This window comes from Bos indicus x Bos taurus, chromosome 12, assembly GCF_003369695.1.
Source record: "Bos indicus x Bos taurus breed Angus x Brahman F1 hybrid chromosome 12, Bos_hybrid_MaternalHap_v2.0, whole genome shotgun sequence".
NCBI classification, from domain to species: domain Eukaryota; kingdom Metazoa; phylum Chordata; class Mammalia; order Artiodactyla; family Bovidae; genus Bos; species Bos indicus x Bos taurus.
The window spans coordinates 30,222,423-30,241,320 of NC_040087.1; the positions used below are offsets into that span (position 1 = coordinate 30,222,423).

Sequence of the window (18,898 nt, forward strand, 5' to 3'; positions counted from 1 at the left end):
GTTCTTGCCTGGAGAATCCCAGGGATGGGGGAGCCTGTGGGCTGCCGTCTTGTGGAGTCGCACAGAGTCGGACACGACAGAAGCAACTTAGCAGCAGCAGCAGCAGCAGTTTCTAGTTTGGAAGAATCACATATAGACCCATGTCAAAGCATATCATCAATCGTTTTTGGAAACTTGTGTCAAAGAGAAGATCCTGTAAGTTTGCAGAAAGGGAAAAAGGCATGATATATAAGCAATCAGGAATTTGAATGACTTTAGTTGCCTCAACTTAATCTTAAAACTTAGAAGGTTGATATTTGGCAAAACTAATACAATTATGTAAAGTTTAAAAATAAAAAAAAAGCTTAAAACCTAAAAAAAAAAAAAACTTAGAAGGTAATAGAGCAATGCTTTTACATTTTTAAAGGAAATTATTTGCAAATGAAAATTCAGTAATCAGCCAGACTATCACTGAAGTATGAAGATAGTTTAATAAAGGTGTTTTAAGGCATGCATAGTCTCAAAATTTTATTTTACTCCCCATTTACAGAAAATGTATTCTATAAAGGAGACACTTGCTCTTTGGAAGGAAAGCTATGATAAACCTAGACAGCCTATGAAAAAGCAGAGACATCACTTTGCTGACAAAGGTTCATATAGTCAGAGGTATGGTTTTTCCAGTAGTCATGTACAGATGTGAGAGTTGGACCATAAAGAAGCCTGAGTGCTGAAGAATTGATGCTTTTGAATTGTGATGCTGGAGAAGACTCTTGAGAGTACCTTGGACAGTGAGGAGATCAAACCAGTCAATCCTCAAGGAAACTGACTGTGATTATTCATCGGAAGAACTAATGCTAAAGCTCCAATACTCTGGCCACCTGATGCAAAGAGCCGACTTGTTGGAAAAGACTGTGATGCTGAGGAAGATTGAAGGCAAAAGAAGAAGGAGGGAGCAGAGGATGAGTTGGTTGGGTAGCATCACTGACTCAGTGGACATGAGTTTGAGCAAACTCCTCGAGATGGTGAAGGACAGGAGGCTGGTGTGCTGCAGTCTATGGGGTTGCAAAGAGTCAGATACAACTTAACAACTGAACAACAAGAGAGTGAACCAAGAAAGGAAGAAAGACATGTGATAGACAAAAAGATTCAATGTAGAAAAGACAAAGACTACCCCGGATAATTGAAATACCAAATTGAACAGCCTTGGCAGGTAGATAGAGTGTCCAGAGGAAAGGTTAGGCTTGCTTACAGCCTTGAAAGAAAGATAGTATCTTCATCTGGAACAAAGGGTAGGCATGCATGGTGTTCAGTATGATAGATTTGGGTTCCCTGAATTTAAGATTCTTTGATAATGCAATCTGCTGCATTTGCTGTTACCACATGCCCCATTACACGTTGCTTTGTAGAAACTGGGGTTTAGGGGACAAGTACAAAATATCCCCACAATCTTAGGTTGTAAATTTTGTAGTTTTAATTCTTATATTTGAGTCATTCATTTTGAGTTAAATTTTGTATATGTTGTGAGGTAAGACTTGAGATTCAGAATTTTTTTTTCTTCCTTATATGGATATCTAGCTGTTTCAACACCTTTTTTGGGGGAAAATATATATATATATATATATTTTCGTTTTAATTGGCCATATATGTATCGATCTTTCTGGACTCTGATTTGTTCCGTTGGTCTGTGTCTATCTTTATGCCAATCCCATGCTGTCTTGATTCCTGTTAATTTTATAATAAATCTTGGAATCAGTATAAGTTGTCCTACTTTACTATAATTTTTGAAACTGTTTTGGCTGTTCTATGTCCTTTGTATTTCCATCTAAGTGTTAAATCAGCTTGTCAGTTTTTATAAGAAAGGCTGCTGGGATCTTGATTGGGATTTCGTTGAGTCTGTGAATCACTTTCAAGTGAATTGACATTGGGGGTTTCAATTCATAAATGCATGTGCACATACACACATGTATGTATATCTATTAACTTAGGTCATCTTTAATTTCTCAGTGCCCAGATCTTACATATATTTTGTTCCGTTTATCCCTGGGGTATTTAGTATTTTTGAATGATTTTACTGTTTTGACTTTAGTTTTCAATTTTTTTATTGTTATTATGTAGAAATACGATTGATTTTTGAATATTAACCTTGTATCCTGCAACTTTACAAAATTCACTTATTAGTTCTAGTAATTATTATAGATTCCCTAGAATTTTCTCCATTAACAATTAACATTGTATGTGAATAAGAGAATTTTCCTTCCACTTTTCTAATATGTATCCCTTTTATTTTTTTCTTGGCTACTTGCACTGGTTAGAACCTATAGCTGTCATGTTGAATAGAAGCGTTGAGAGGAGATTCACTGGCCTTGCTTATTCTTTCTTGATTTTGGTAGAGAGTATTCAGTTTTTTCTGGAGAAGGCAATGGCAACCTACTCCAGTACTCTGGCCTGGAAAATCCCATGGGAGGAGCCTGGTAGGCTGCAGTCCATGGGGTCCCTAAGAGTCGGACAGGACTGAGCAGCTTCACTTTCACTTTTCACTTTCATGCATTGGAGAAGGAAATGGCAACCCACTCCAGTGTTCTTGCCTGGAGAATCCCAGAGACGGGGGAGCCTGGAGGGCTGCCATTTTTGGGGTTGCACAGAGTCGGACGTGGTTGAAGCGACTTAGCAGCAGCATTCAGTTCTTTCACAGTTAATCTGATGATATCTGCTCTTTACTAGATTGAGGAATTTCTGTTCTTAGTTCGCTAAGAGTTCTTATCATGAATGGTATTGAGTTTTGTCCACTACTTTTTCTGCATCTGTTCAGATGATCATGTTTTATTTCTGAGTCTCTTAAGATTGATTGGTTTTTTAAGTAGATACCACCTTGAATTTTTTAATATAAACTCCACTTGGTCATAATGCATTATCCTTTTTATATACTGGATTTGATTAGCTAAAATTTAAATATTTTTGTATCTATGTTCCTGAGGGATACTGGTAGGTAAGTTTCTTTTCTTAAAATGTCTGGTTTTGATATCAGGCTAACACTGGTCTTAAAATATGAGTTGGAAGTTTTTCCACCCATTTCTTTTTCTGAGAGAGTTTGTTTGGAAATTGTTTTATTTTTTTTTCCTTACATACTTGGAAGAATTCACTCATGAAGTCTTTTGGATTTGGAGTGTTGGTTTTGTTGTTTGTTTTTCTTTAATGGGAAGATTTTAAACTACAAATTGAAGTTCATTGATTGACACAGGACTATTCAGATTAATTATTTCTTCTTCAGAAATAGCTTTAGTATGTTGTGACTGTCTCTACAGTTTGTAGTGATGGCCCCTCCTTCATTCCTGATTTTGGTAATTTGTGTTTTCTCTCTCCCTTTCTTGATTAGTATAACTAGAGGTTTAATCATTTTTAATGATTTCTTCAAAGAACCAACTTTTTACTACATTGAAAAATTTTTTCTTGTTTCTATTTTATTGATTTTTGCTTTCAACTGTGTTGTGTTCTTCCTTCTACTTCTTTTGGATTTAATGTGCCTTTATTTTCCTAGATTCTTTAAGACAGAAGCTGAAAGCAGGAGTTTGCAAACTACAATCTGGGGACCAAATCTAGTCTGCAACTTGTTTTTGAACAGCTGGTGGCTCAGATGGTAAAGAATCTGCCTGCAGAGCAGGAGATCCGGGTTTGATCCCTGGGTCAGGAAGATCCACTGGAGAAGGGAATGGCAACCCACTTCAGTATTCTTGCCTGGAGAATTCCATGGACAGAGAAGCCTGGTGGGCTATGGTCCATGGGGTCACAAAGAGTCGGACCATACTGAGAGACTTAACACAGACACACATGAACTAAGAATATTTTTTTCATTTTTTTTAACAGTTAAAGAAGTCAAACGAGGAATAATGTTTCGTGACATGTGAAAATAAATGAAATTCAGTTATCAATGTCTGTAAATAAAGTTTTATTGGAACACAACCACACTCATTTGTTTTCATATTGTCTGTGGATGCTTTTGTACAAAGTTGAGTAGTGCCAGTAGTGACTTGATGGTGTCTGAGTGCCTCTTGCTGTGCACTGCCGTCACAGTGTCTCATGTGCCCTCCGTGTCCCTGTACTCTGACTTTTTACTTTATTATCAGCGGATTCCCGTCACGTTAAAAACAGAAAAGAAGAGAAAAATGGATTTGATGTATTTATACTTTTAAAGCACAATGAAGTGAGGAGTATTGAACAGGATGACAAAGCACTGTGATTATTATGCAATGACACTATAGCTGTACTGAAGAAATACAGTTTACACTGATATTACCAGGTGAATCACTCATCGTGGTATTCCCAATTCGTAGGAAAGCAGTGGCTAGAAAACTTAAAAAGGAGTATCTTTTCAAGCAGAATTTCTTCACAAAATTAAAAAACAAAAATCAGGCTGCACCTGGAGTAAGTTTCTCGAGTGTCTCATTATTTAGCCAAACAAGAAAGTTATGTGCCGATGGTGACTTAAGTGAATCTTATTTGACTGTAGCAGCCAAAGAAATGTGTCTGGAGAAAATAAACTTGTTTAAGACTATTAGCCTTTTGGTGAGAACAATTGCTAGAATAGTTGAGGACATCAGTCAATTAAAAAAACAAGGCAAACGATTTTGAGTGGTTTTCCTTGGCTCTTGATGAATTGACAGATGTTACCAAAACAGCTAAGTGTTTATTTGCAAAGTCAATGCTGACTTGGAAGTTACTGGAGAAATACGTTTAATGAATAGTGTTTGTGGAATAGCTACAGACAGGAATATTTATTAAAAAGTTGAGAGTACACTTATTCTGTACAACCTGAAGTGGAATCTGATGTGTTGGAGCTAGTGGTGGTAAAAAAAAAAAAATGTATAGAAGAGAAAAAGGCTTACGTGAACAAATTTACTATGCTGGGAAAACATAGGGTGGTTAAAGTTGATGGTTCTTGACTTTTTTATAATCAGCAGGTATTTTGCAGAGAATATTTGAATCTATCACGTGGTAAGAAACCGTTAGTGTCTTAAGACGCAGGAGTGTTGTTCTTGAGGACTTAACCATTGTCAGTTCCTTGAATTTTTATCAGAAGCAGAATATCCTGACGTATCCCTACCACAGCAGTTCGTGGCTTGTAGTGGCGAAGTTCTATTGCAGTCTTGAGTTACGGGCTAGTTTGAACTTTTTCTGAATGAGAGGAACTGTTCTCATCCACTGTTATTGAACACTGAATAGCTTTGGAAAGCAGTTTTGCTGCAGACTTGATAATGTTTCTTTTTTTTTTTTTGAAGGGCAAATTCTGTATATTTTATTCATAGAATGAGATGCTACTTAGCAACAAAAAGAATTACCAACACCCTCAACAACACGGATGAATGTAACAGGCAAATGCTAAGTGAAATAAACCAAAAAACAAAGAGAACATATTGTATGATTCTACCTGTATGAGGTTCAAATCAGAGAAAAGTGGTCTATGGTGATAGAAATTGGGACATTATGTCCTTGGAAGAAGGCCATGGACTTGGAGGGACATGAAGATTTCTTTCTACTTATGGAAATGCTCTATATTGTGGTCTGAGTGATTTTTTTTTTGGTGGGGGGGGTGTATATGGGTTTGTTTATTTATTGTTTTTAATTTTATTTTATTTTTAAACTTTACAATATTGTATTAGTTTTGCCAAATATCGAAATGAATCCGCCACAGGTATACCTGTGTTCCCCATCCTGAACCCTCCTCCCTCCCCATACCCTCCCTCTGGGTCGTCCCAGTGCACCAGCCCCAAGCATCCAGTATCGTGCATCGAACCTGGACTGTGAAACGAGTTGCCAGTCCAGGTTTGATAATGTTTCTTAATAAATTCAATGGAAAATTTCAGGATCAGACTGCTTACATGCAAAACTAAAGTTATTTTGATGCCAGCTAATGTTTGAATCACAAGTAGTACTGAGTTATTTTATAATATGTAGCTATCTACACTGTCAAAAGTTAAAGAAGTGAGATCTCTGTTCCCACCCAGATTTTCAGTGTATTTGAGCTCAAACTACTTTGATGCAAGTGCAAAGGAAATTTCCGTATTACAAAATCCATTTAACTGTGTAATGGAGATACTTCCACTTAACCTTCATTTGGAATTGATTAATATACAGTGTAATGACTTATCAAGAGAAGAATAAAACCTTCAAATGCTTTTCAAACAGCAAATATGCTGGATTGAAATTATATGCTTAAAAAAAAAAAAAAGAAATTATATGCTTGTGATTTGATATCAGCATGTGACAATACCTCTCTTGGTAAACAAACACTTTAAAACATGAAATGCGTAAATCTTACTAAAAAGCAGTATTGACACATGAACATTTGCAGTTGATCTGGATGATAGGAAACACTAACTATGAATCCCAACTACATGAAATCATATCCCCTGTTCTGCAAAAAGTTGTACTCAATGATTGCTACTATAATAGTTTGAATTTTGTTGATAAAAATTGTGGACATTTTTGTCTCTTTTATATAACTAACATAATACCCTCAGTTTTTCCTGTTGCCCCTCAAAGCTAAAAATATTTACTCTAGCCATTCACAGGGAAAGTTTGCTGACCCTGCTTTACATGGAAATATTTCCATTGTGCATCTTTGCATGCCCGCATATATTAGCAGAATGAATGCTTTTGTCTAAGGACTCATTTGAAGAATTGTAATTTGAAGAAGAGGCTTTCCATGGTTGTCATATATTCTGTGGGTAGATCTACTGAATGTTGAAATTTCTTACTTTGTGAGAGTAGTATACTATTTGCTGCAGTGTGATTCTCAAGTAACATAAATGCTGCCTTCAAGGAACCTATGCTGGGAGAAGGGGCAACTAAAATGGGAGAACACATAAAAAGAAACGACTTTAATCTTTTCAAGAATGTACTGGAGTCAGCTAAAATGACTAGAAGTAGTTGTAGTTAGTTTTGAGGAAGAGGTTCTGAGCCCCTTAAGAACAGATAAGAGGTAGAGAGGAAGAGCCAGGCTACTCCCATCACAATTTAATCCCCTCAGGAAAGCATGGGACAAAATGATTTTTCTCTGCTAAGTGTATTTCTCGGTTTACTGTTCCAGGAAGTAAGAGTAGGTCAATTTGGACTCCTTCCCAAGATGTCATTCTCCTGGATCTCTGGACAGTTTTCAGTGGAAAGTATCTTTGCTTAGAAGCCTTGGATGATCTTGGGGGACTGTTGAGAAGCCTGGAAAAGCCAGAATTATTGAGCTGGAGGGCTTTGGTAGAAACCAGAGGTTCAGATGGTATTTTTCCTAGTTTCTTGTAGAAGGGGAAGATTAATGATAGTGATTTGCACAGGCAAAAAGCTCAAGAGAATGGCAGGATCATAGAAGATTACCAGATGGGGAGCATCAGATAGTTAAATTCACAGGTTTTTGAGGTTTTTGCTTAGATTTAAGTTGTATGAAACACTTAAATGTATGTAAATGATGCATGGACAACTATAGGCTGTACTTTTAAAATGTGTTCCATAAGTCAAAAAGTTCCTTCCCTTTTTGTTCTTGGGGCCAGATAGTTTTAGTGAAAAATAATTTTTGCAGTTTTAATTGATGTTGATGGAAAATGTGAGCTATTTATATATTTAGCTTTACATTGTCAAGAATAAACAGACTAAAATGAAGCAAGTTGATCTTTACTGTTATTGCAGCTTGTGGTGATTATAAATGGGCAAGGAGAACTGGTGTCCAGTTTATGTAGCTGTAACATAAATCGATAGTGCAGAGCTGTGTCATTTCTCTAGTTATCTCCTTGGGTGCTCTTTTGTAATCTGTGCATTTCCAAACTTGGGAACTTTGTTCAGTATCATTATAAGATGCATTCAGATAACCTCAAAGAATGAGAGAAACATTTTGACTTTCAAAGTAGTTTTAAGCAGATCTTTTAAAGTGTAATAAATGCTTTAAAGTCAGTACTGAAAACTTAATAAAAAGCCACTGTATTTTATGTTTAGATCTCTGAAGGATGAATTTGGCTGAGATTTGTGACAATGCAAAGAAAGGAAGAGAATATGCACTTCTTGGAAATTATGACTCATCCATGGTATATTACCAGGGGGTGATCCAGCAGATTCAGAGACATTGCCAGTCAGTCAGAGACCCAGCGGTCAAAGGCAGATGGCAGCAGGTAAGAGCCCATGGAAGTGTTCAGGGGGTGAGGACAGCGGTCTGCTGCGCTGGAGAGATGTGAGCTGAAAAATCAGTTTGAGATTTTGCGAGTAGTTCTCTTTTGTCTGACTGCTGAAGTATATTTAAAATGTACTCTGGATAGTTTTTCTGTCTTTCCTAGTTAACATGTGTATGTTTTTCATAATATATTGATTTGGCCAAAAAGTTTGTTCAGTTAGTGAACACATTGTTCATTAAAAGCCTTGGTGAAAATGAATAATATGTCTTTTAGGTTTACTTAAAACAGAATGAACTTTTTGGTCAACTCAGTATTTTTGAGACATATTTCGAAGCCATTTAATTCAGATTGATTCTAATTGTTTTTTCCTCCTCAGTTGACTAATTGTGTATGGTTACAAGTTGTAGAAATGAGGTATTTCTACTTGCCCTTTCCCCTTTCATTTTTACATGTAATTTTGACCCATTTCACAACTTTTCCTTTAAAAAAGTTTCCTCTTCTTTTGAAAGACTCTTTACAAATACAAAGGAGTCAGTAATCTAATAAAAAACAGTAATATATTTACTGTGTCTTGACTATACAATTTTATAATATTAATAAAAACTTGAATTACAATTTCCCCATTTAGTCTTAAAACTTAAAATCCTTTTAAAATTAAAAGTACAAAGTCAAGCACTTTTTTGAAGTTTCATTTATGTGCTAATGCCTTTCAAGTATTTCTTTTAAGTTTTCCACTGGTCAGAAATTGATGTTTTACTAAGTTTTCAGGGTGAATTTGGCTTATTTTCCAACTTAAGTGTTACCGAATTATGTTGAGTGAGAACAACATATTGGTTTTAACTCAAATTGAAATTTTTGAGTTCTTCTCTCTGGTGTCCTAGCCATAGACAAGAGTTGTTTACTAATCCAGCATGGAAATATTTTTGACATGTTCTTAATTGTGTTAAATAGTGACCGTTTCTATTCTGGTACTTCTATATTTACTTCCATTAGGTTCTGAAATTTTATTTCTCTCAGTATAGCATATAATTGCATATATTAGGTGAATTTAGATTTTTCTTTGGTTCTGTGACTTGTTTATATGTTTTTATGTGTTGTTTGAGATAAAGTTAAGGGAAAGCTTCTTATGCTCTGCTTTATAGTAAAGTGTGCTTTTTGGTTAAAAAATTAGAATTATTGAAATTAGCTTATACATGTGATTTTCAATCTGTTATCTGTTTGCCTTTGAAAATTAGTTTGGGCTCAAAATTTGAAAACATAAGAGTTTCCACATAGCGCTCAGTAAAGTTTTTTAAATATGGGAAAAATCTTGCCTTTGAACTTAAACTTTAGCCAGGTTGAAAGATTTTTAAACAAGGCGAAAGAATTCAGACTTTGATGAAGCAGAACTTAAACTGGAAATGGGTAATTCTTAGTATTATGCCACTCAGGGCTTTTAGATGCCCGTGAGAGGCATTTCATATCTTGTGATAATGGGGATAGGAAATGCTAATGAAAATTTTGGCTGACAAGTTTTGAGGGTGTCATTTACAAATATATTAAAAGAATTTAGCGTAACATTATAGATTTCTGGGAATGGTTACTGGTTAATAACTTCGTTGCTTGTTTTGAATTGTCTTAATGGTCATCACATTCTTTGGTAGAAAGAATTTCTTTATGAAAGATATATAACTACTTGCCTTAAGAAAAGATATATGTCTTTTTCCAAACCAATTCCTGCCCTCCTATCTATATTACTTTAAATAGTTCTTTGGTTTTTTGACTGTGTTTTAATGACTCATTTTGCATACTTTGAATGGCATTAAGAAAACTAACATTCTATAGCAGTTTGTTGTTTGCAATTTACGTAAATAGTTTGTAGCATAAAGGCTATTTTTTTTTTAAAGGTTCGGCAGGAATTATTGGAAGAATATGAACAAGTTAAAAGTATTGTCAGTACTTTGGAAAGTTTTAAAATCGACAGGCCCCCAGATTTCCCTGTGTCCTGTCAAGATGAACCGTTTAGAGATCCTGCCGTGTGGCCGCCCCCCGTACCTGCAGAACACAAGTAAGTGGAACTTTATGTTTGTTCTCCTTAGGTACTTCTTGAGTTAATTGATGGTCAGAGTGAAGAGAGTAAACCTTTATTTGAACCAAGTATGAGAAACTCTTTGGGGTGGCATGTAAATTTAGTAGCTGTTTATAATTTTCACACATGTGTGTCTACAGGGTTTGTAGTTGATAAAGAACAGAACTATGTCATTTGTCATATATCTTGCTTTTGAAATATTTTACTACTGTAATCATAACAGTAGAAATCCACTGCTGGTCCTAAAGTTTAGTTTAACTGATAAATTTATCAATTAAGCAAGTTCTTTTTGGATTTCGTAATGTCAACATCAAAGCTTTTTTGCTTTAAAAGACTAACAACTTCAGATGAAATGGTGGACAAATTGGATCCATCTGGTTGGGCCTACAGCCGGTTTCCAGAATCTTAGTGTAGAAGGAACCTTACCTTTCCTTTAAGGTGGAAGGGTGAATCAGTAGTGTGGCAGTAAGGCTCGAAGTTTATCTCCTTGATGCTCAGCCTGTGCACCATCTATATTAAACCTCTCTCTTCTTGTTCTTTGCTACCTTCCTGTCTTTGCACAGTCTGTTCTTCCTCAAGGAACAGCCATAATCCCCATCTAAGCAATTCATATTCGTTCTTCAAGTCTCAGTTAAACTGTTTTTCCTCTTTGCAGCCTTTTCTGGTTTGCCCAGGCACGACAGTGTGTTCATCCCAGTTATGTTGTATTTCTTTGTCTCTTGACAAGGGTAGGAGTTTTGCAAGGGCAAGGACCGTGGCTTTATTTACTCAACACAAATAACAAATAGCAAACTCCACTGCTCACGCAGCATTTGGCACATATTAGGCATTCCGCCAACACCGAGTAACTTCATTAATTCTACAAGTAAGGACACTGAGGCCTGGGAGACCTTGACCTGTAAGTTAGGCTAGACCAGGAGCTGAGTTTAGTTCTTTCTGGCTTTCAGTCCCTTTTTTTGTGAAGTCATATTGTGGTCTGAGTGTTGCATCACAGAAAATAAAATTTCCTTTTGATTAGTAGCTGTGATCATGTGTTTAGCTTGTTGATCTCTTAAAATTTTCGAAAAGCATTTAAAAAACTGTGAAAAATAGTTAATTTATTCCTTCAGGATTTTTTCCACTGAGTTAGAGATAATTTTATGATTCCCATTATAAAAACACAAGATGATTCTTTTCTAAGTATTTTATTTTTGATGCCAGTGTGAATGGGATAATTTTATTTCTTTTTCAGATGTTTTGTTGTTAATATATTGAGGCACAACTGATTTTTGTATGTTGATCATATATCCTGCTGAATTCATTGATTAGTTTTCAGTAGTTTTCTGATGAGCCTTTAAGGTTTCCTGTATTTAAGATCTTACCAGTTGCAAATAATGACGATTTTTGCTTATTCTGTTCCAGTTTGGATGCCTGTTATTTCTTTGTCTTGCCTAGTTACTCTAGCTAGAACTTTCAGTGTTATGTTGAATAAGAGTGATGAGAGTGAGGGCATCCTTGTCTTGTTCCTGATCTAAGAGGAGAAACTTTCAATTTTTCACTGTTGAGTATAATTTAGCTGTTGTCGTACATGGCCTTTATCATGTTGAGGTATGTTCCTTCAGTTTGTTGAGGGTTTTTCTCATGAAAGGATGTTGTATTTTGTCGAGTGCTTTTCTTCATCTATTGAGATGATCATATGATTTTTATCTTTTATTTTGTTGATGTGAGAGATCATGCTTATTGATTTGTATGTGTTGAACCTGGCATCCCAAGGATAAATCCTACTTGGTCATGGTGTATAATCCTTCTAATGTGTTGTTGAATTTGCTTTGCTAATATTCTGTTGAGAAATTTTACCTCTGTGTTCACTGAGGATATTGACTTATAGTTTTCTTTTCTTGTCATGTCCTAATCTAGTTTTGGTTTCAGGGTAATGCTGGCTTCATAAAATGAGTCTGAAGCGTTCCCCCTTCTTCAGTTTTCTGGAAGATTTTAGATGGATTGGCATTAATTATGTTTAAATGTTTGGTAGAATTTTCCAGTGAAGCCATCTGGCTCTAGGATTAACTTTCAGTGTAGGAAGTACCTGTTCTTAATTGCTAGAGCACCATGATATACTGCAGAAAGCAGTGGCCACAGATAACAGCCCTAGTATCTGCGGCTCAAACTGAATAAAAAGTGTGACTGGCATTTTCCCATTGATAAACACTTTCCTGAAAACTTCTTATTAGAGAAACACCAACCCAGTTATTTCTGTTCTTTCACCTCCCTTAACCGCCTTGTAGCACAGATCTGATTTATTTTTATACTTATGTTTTAAGCCTTATTCTTAATGAAAGTGAATGGACCAGAATATGTTTCTCCAAACCTCCTTCCTCCATACTAAATTTTCTCTGTGGATCAGAAATCCTTAATAAAAGCAAATCTAAGACTGTATATTGCCTGGCAAAAAAGATTTCCATTTCCATATATATCATCAACAGTGATGGAAAATCACTCAACAACACAGCAAGCTTCTACTAGTGAAGGAATGCTATTTAATACCATGAATAATATCATAGAATTAGGAGTTTTAAACTTTAAAATCTTTATATCAGCAAATTCACAGATCCTTTACCAAGTAACATCAGCATAGTGATATCTATGTAAGGCAGAATGAAGTAAACTTCATTGTAGCACAGAATGTGTGCAGTGCTGATAGAATTAGGGCTAAAAGTTATGGGAGATTGAATTTGTATAAATTTTTTTCCTTTTACAATTTCATTTCTTCTACAGATCACATAAAACAAATGTAGTAAAATACCACCTAGAGCTAGTGAAAGTGAATATAGCCCTTAGATTTTCTTGGTGTGGTGGGAAGACACTTGAGTCCATGAGATCTGAGTTTAAATTCTACTTCTGATACTTCCTTGGTTTGTGACCTTGTACAAGTTATTTAACCTCTAAACATTTAGCTTCACTCTCTGTAAAATGGGGTGTTTACCTCATGAAATTAAATTTTAATGTTTAAGATAGTAACTGGCATGTAATAATTAAAATGAATCATCAACTCTGAAATAAAGTGCTACAGTGTTCTTTCATGTAAATACTAAGAGCTAACAGAATTTTTAAAATGATACTGCCTCATTCATAAAATCCCTCAGGGAATTTTATTTCCTTCTAGTACATTTTACATAAATCCTTAGTTTTCTGAAACATTTTGAATAACTCTGGCAGAGAGGATGTGGTTTTTTTAGATGTCCAAGCCTCATGAAGTGGGTAATCATTTTCAGGAAAAGGATGAGATAACGAGTTATCGGTCACTTTGTGCTTTGCAAGCATTCTCTTATTTAAACCTCCAGTAGTCCTATGAAATAGCTACTTGTATTGTGTACCCATATTACTATTGCTGATTTATTGTTATGAACTCCATCTAGAGCTAAGTAATTGAAGCTTATAGAGTTTATTTTCCCAAAGTCGTCTGAACAAGAAAGTGGCAGAGCCAGGATTTGAACCCAGATCTCTTCAACTCTTCAACAAGTTGAAGTCTTAGCTCTTCCATGTTACTTTCCTACACATACTTGGTGATATTTGTGGGTATATTTTGACAAGTGTCTATATATCCTAATACATAATATATAATTCTGTTAAGCACTTGATTAAATTCTTACTAGAGGGGGTAGGAGAGAAGGAAAATGAAGAATACTTAATGAAGTACTTAAAGATGCTTAAAGAAACTGAAGATGCTTAGTGAAATAAATAATGTAATTTAAAAAATTTCTCTCTGGTAATACCACACTGAAATTGCAGTGTGGGCCAGTCGGAAAATATAATTTACCTTGTTCTGTACAAAGTGTTTCCAGGATGCATCTGATGTTTGCCGTTAGCCACTAATTCAGAAGCCCTGCTTGTGGGTCTGTCCTTTTCACACAGAGCTGCTTCTGTTACACTGGTGGTCTCTGGTGGTAGTTTCCTGTATCGTTCCAGGTTATACCTTATATGTTGTGTGTCCTCTGAGTTTAATCATGGTCCTAGCTGCTTGGATAAATCAAAGCAGCCTTTTAAAATGAATTAGATTTAATGCCTTTGAATATGGGGGAAACTGAGCTACAAAAGTAGAATTATAATGGGAAGTACTGGCAATATTAGAATTAAACTCCAAAGAGATGGAGCTTCCAGATTATTCTTAGTGTCCCAAGTTAAAAGATATCTTGTGTTAATTATATTATTTTATAATATTTGCCATGTAAGTTTATCAAGCATAGTTTCTTTAATGAGGCCATTTAGAAATGATCTTTCCCAGTGAGACCTAAGGCCATGAAATTAAGATTTTCTGTATAGGAGCAGTATGTGACATAGATTATATTCAACGAAGTATTTTTTATTCAGCTTCAAAAATAATTGTGTTAGGTCTTTTAAAGTGACATCTTTGGGGAGAGATGGCGGTAGCAGTAGGATACCCAGCCTGAAAAGCATCATCTGGCTTCTTCCATTCAGGTTTAAAAAGATAACTCTAACAGGCCCTCTAATGCTGTTTCACCTGGAACCAAGGGAAATGGCATAGTGTATTTCTGCATACAGATAGGTGGGAAGACTGATTTTTATCAACTTTGTGCTCTTCTGTAGAATTTCAGCCAAGAGGAAATTCTTGTTGACTCGGTATTAAAATCGTTACTCTGTGTTTTCTGTGGATACCCTAATAGATGAAGTAACTGCTCGCATATTAAAATCCCAGTTTGCACTGGAAAAAGCTCAGTCACGGCCAAGGTCGGGTACTGATACAGAGTACCCTGCCTTCTCATCTTTACGGTGTCTCACCAAGGCTCTGGGAAACTTTCCTGGGGTTGGGAGGTGGGAGAGCAAGTTTCTGTATCAGTGCCACCACTAAATGGAGTGGTCCTCCAAGTTAATTTCACTTCTACCGGCCTCAGTTTTCACCTCTTTAAAATGTATATCATGATGAGATTGTTTTGTAAAATTGCTTTGAAGTCTTAGGAAGAAAAAAACACTACTATTGATATATCCAACCCCTATGTTAGGGGCTTCTCTAGCGTCTCAGATGGCAAAGAATCTGCCTGCAGTGTAGGCCAGGTCCACATCCCTGAAGTGGAGCTAATATGAGAAATAATCCAGACGTTGTGCACAGCCTCGCCTATGGTGCTGGCCCCATTGTATGCCAGGTGCTCTGCTGGCTGTCAGTCCTTCTGTAGGGGTGTGGCAGGGTGCAGCCTTCCTGAGCTTGCAGTCTTGTGAAGTGGTGTGAGAGCCGTTAGTGAGCTAGGATTGGCTGGATATGGTGATTAATGAGCTTTAGAGAATGAGAGAAAAATTACGTAATTAAACATCTAGACAAAGCTGTTGAATAGGAATTGAAAGTGAGAGCCAGAGTTTAAGAGTAATTGGGATTAGTAGTTAGTTACTTGGGAGTCATCAGCAAGTAAGGCATTTTAAGAAAGAAATTTTAAGGTCATTCTTCATATGGTAGAATAGGTTATTGCCTAATATGATGGGCAGGTTGAGATTATACTCACTTCTAAACATTCTGGAGTCTTAGTCTCTTCCAGAATTCTGTTTCTGGAGTATGGAGTATACACAGACTATGGTAGAATGTAGCTAGCAGTGCTGATTAACTACGATAACTGACATTTATTGAGTTTTTAACTGTGAACCAGATACTGTGCTGATAAACTCTCTACATGGTTTGTTTCTTAATCTTCAACAGCCACCCTCTAAAATAGGTACTATTAATATCATCCCTTTTTTTTTTTTTTTTAGAAGAAATTGAAGTTTGAAGATTCTAAGCAACTTTATCAAATGCTGCATGTAGGTTAAGTAAGATAAGGATTGAGAATTGGATTGGATTTAGCAGCGTGGAGCTCATTGGTGACCCTGATGAGTGATTTTGGTGGAATGGCGGGTGGGTTCAGAGAATGGGAAGAGAGGAATTGGAATCAATGAGTACTTGCAGTTCTTTCAACAAGTGTTGTTGAGCACAGAAATTGAGTAGTAGTTGGGGAAGACGTGGAATCAGAATTTGTTGTTTGGAGATGTTTGTGTGCTGATGTGAGTGCTGCAACAGGAAGGGGTGAGTGATGGTGCAGGGGAGAAAGGGGACCATGCTGGAGCAGTGCCCCCGTGTAGGCCAGAGGAGACAGGGTCCCGTGTGCGGGTGGAGGGGGTGTGGGACAGCTGATCAGAGTGGCTGCAGGGAAGACAGTCAGTTACGAAGAGAAGCAGCAAGATTGTCCCAGAGTGAGTGCAGGGGTGCAGGTGTTTTCCAGGGTCTAAATTCTCAGCTGAAGGGTCCCAAGAGTGAGACTTCCCTCTAATTGGCTACTTTATTTCTTTTATGTAAGTTTTCTAGGGAGCATTTGTCTTATTTTGTAGGACTCAGTAGTCACTCATTTGAAACTTTTATTTTGGTATTTGAGGTGTTTATTACAATTAGTGCCTAAAAACATGGTATTTCTATCTTTTTTTTTATGTTACAGAAAAGACAACTGAAAGATAGAAATTTTAATTCATTAGAGATATACTAAGGAATGGGAACAAGATAGTGGTAAGTCAGACTGAAATAACGTGTTCATTTTGTTTCTTCTTTCTTGAAAGAAGTATTTACCCTGCTGCACTCTAATTACCTCTGTCTTCTTCCCTCTCGGTTCCTTTGGCAACTGCTGTGATGCATACACTGCCTCTGTTGCCTTTCACTGCTTCTTGTTCCTTACGAAGTAGGGATCTGGATCTCTGTTCATTGCAGTATTGGGAGTGAATTCTTAAAAGACAGCTTCCTAATTTAAAATGGAATGCCACGTTCTCAAGAGTTACGGTGTTTAACTGTTGTTAACAGCTGATTGTGTTCACCAACTCTCTTCTCTGGAATGCTCCTCTTCTGTTGGCTTCTCTAACACTGCCCTCTTCCCTTTTCCTTCTTGTCTGCCTCCCCACCCCACCCCGCCGCCCTGGGGACTGTGGCCTTTTCTCCTCTTACGTCCTCCTCTTGTCGGACCCTGGTGCTGTCCTGTGCCCTTCCTGTGTTCCCTTCAGCTCCAGCCTGTTCTCAACCCTGCTTGATGTTAGTGATAGTGGGGTTTTTGCCTTCTGGCTTGCATGAGCAGTCTAACTGTTGTTTGTATTGATAGATACCTTCTGTTTTCTCTCTCATTGTTTATATGATTTTATTTTTTTGTCTTGGTATTAAGTAGTCTCACTACAGATTATCTAAGTGTAGATTTATTTTTATTTAACACTACTTAAGACTTATGCTTCTTTTGTTTCAAATTCTTTTTTATGCTTTTAGCCATTTTATAGTTCATAACTAATAGTTCTGTTGTTAGAAGTTATTTTGTGCCTTATCTCTTTTGTTATTTCTGATGGCTCTTATTTGTGGTCAAGTTGAGAGCGTCCCTTCGAGATCTGAGCCCTTCTGAGGAGTGGCTTATTTAGGGGAATGTCGCTTCGTGGAGGGTCTGTGTTGGCCCCAGCCAGCTGTCTTAGGGATGTCACCTGCCTGGACCACTTTTAGGTAAATTTCTTGGCTTAAGTGAGTGTGAAACTAAATCCCAAATCACATGTGCGCAGACCCCTGGTTACTATTTCTAGGGGAGACTTATGCGTACTCTGCACATAGAGAGCATAAGCTGGGATAGACAGATGTACTTATTTCTTCCATGTGCATGTTTAAATGTGCTCTTTGAGAGTCCTGGCTTCACGCGCTAGTCTCTGGTCACCTTCGGCAGTGTAGGCCTCAGGCCTGTCTCAGGCCTCACTACGTGCTCGTTAAAGTCTCAAGCCCTGAGGTGGCAGAGACCTGGAACCTTCAAGAACCACAATGCCATCAGCTATATTTTATGTATCTTTTGGCCGTTTTGTATTTCTCTTTATCTTCTGGTAAGATCACCTATGTATAAAGAGGATATTTGTTACATTTTATTCAGAATTCCTATCTTTTTTTTTTTTTAATGTTATAGGAAAAAGACAACTAAAAATTCAAGTCATTAGAAATAAACTGTATCTATATACTTAGCTTAAGTTCTTGAGGGCCTTACCCTCTAGTTTACTGTTTTTGAGGACTCTTATTTATAGTTTAGTTGGGAACTCTTCTTCAGCAAGGCTTTAGTTGTAGGATTTATATGTGGATAGAAAAGGGATGTCCAGTACAATACATAAAATACATATATATTTTAGCTAAACTATAAGCTTCTTGAGTGCAGTGATTATTCATATTTTTTTATTTTCCCATATTTTGCAAATCAGTAGAATAATTTCAGAACTTGACTATAAGACAAAGAACTGTGAGACGTTTAAAATTAAACTGGTAATATTTTAATGTAATCTATAAAAGTTGTATAGATTTCTATGGTCTGTGTCTATACACTGTTTTTATATTCTGAAACAGTGCTGTTGTCATCTAGTTTTCAGGTCTTTAGAGTTAGGCAGAAGAAAGGTATTTTAAGTATTTTAAGTTCAAAGTTCTTTAGAGTTAAATAGAAAAGGCAAGGGCCAATCTTTAGACCCAAAGAAGAGCAAAGTAAAATTAATAAATTATCACCCTGCCTGGGAGTGGTGGCATCCTACCATTAGACTAAATAATCAGTGATGTTATCGTCCCCTTTCCCACACTGTCTTAGAAGTGATAGAATGACTGGCTTAGCAACTCTTTGAATGAAGCTTAGTGCGTCCCATCAGAGTCTCTGACAAGAATTTAGTCACTGTCCTTGCTGAAATTCCTAGTTGTGGGTGACATCAA

At 36.6% G+C, this 18,898-nt stretch overlaps 1 protein-coding gene across 5 annotated transcripts in view; it reads left to right on the forward strand.

Annotated features, from left to right (window-relative positions):
• KATNAL1 (katanin catalytic subunit A1 like 1) overlaps positions 1 to 18,898 on the forward strand; it is a 59,094-nt gene that overhangs the window by 8,504 nt on the left and 31,692 nt on the right. For all 5 annotated transcript variants that reach the window (XM_027557491.1, XM_027557493.1, XM_027557490.1 and 2 more), the window contains exons 2-3: positions 7,954 to 8,126; positions 10,013 to 10,173. In XM_027557491.1, the coding sequence (XP_027413292.1) occupies positions 7,965 to 8,126; positions 10,013 to 10,173 (323 nt within the window). In that variant the 5' untranslated portion in view covers positions 7,954 to 7,964. The remainder of the gene's footprint in view (positions 1 to 7,953; positions 8,127 to 10,012; positions 10,174 to 18,898) is intronic.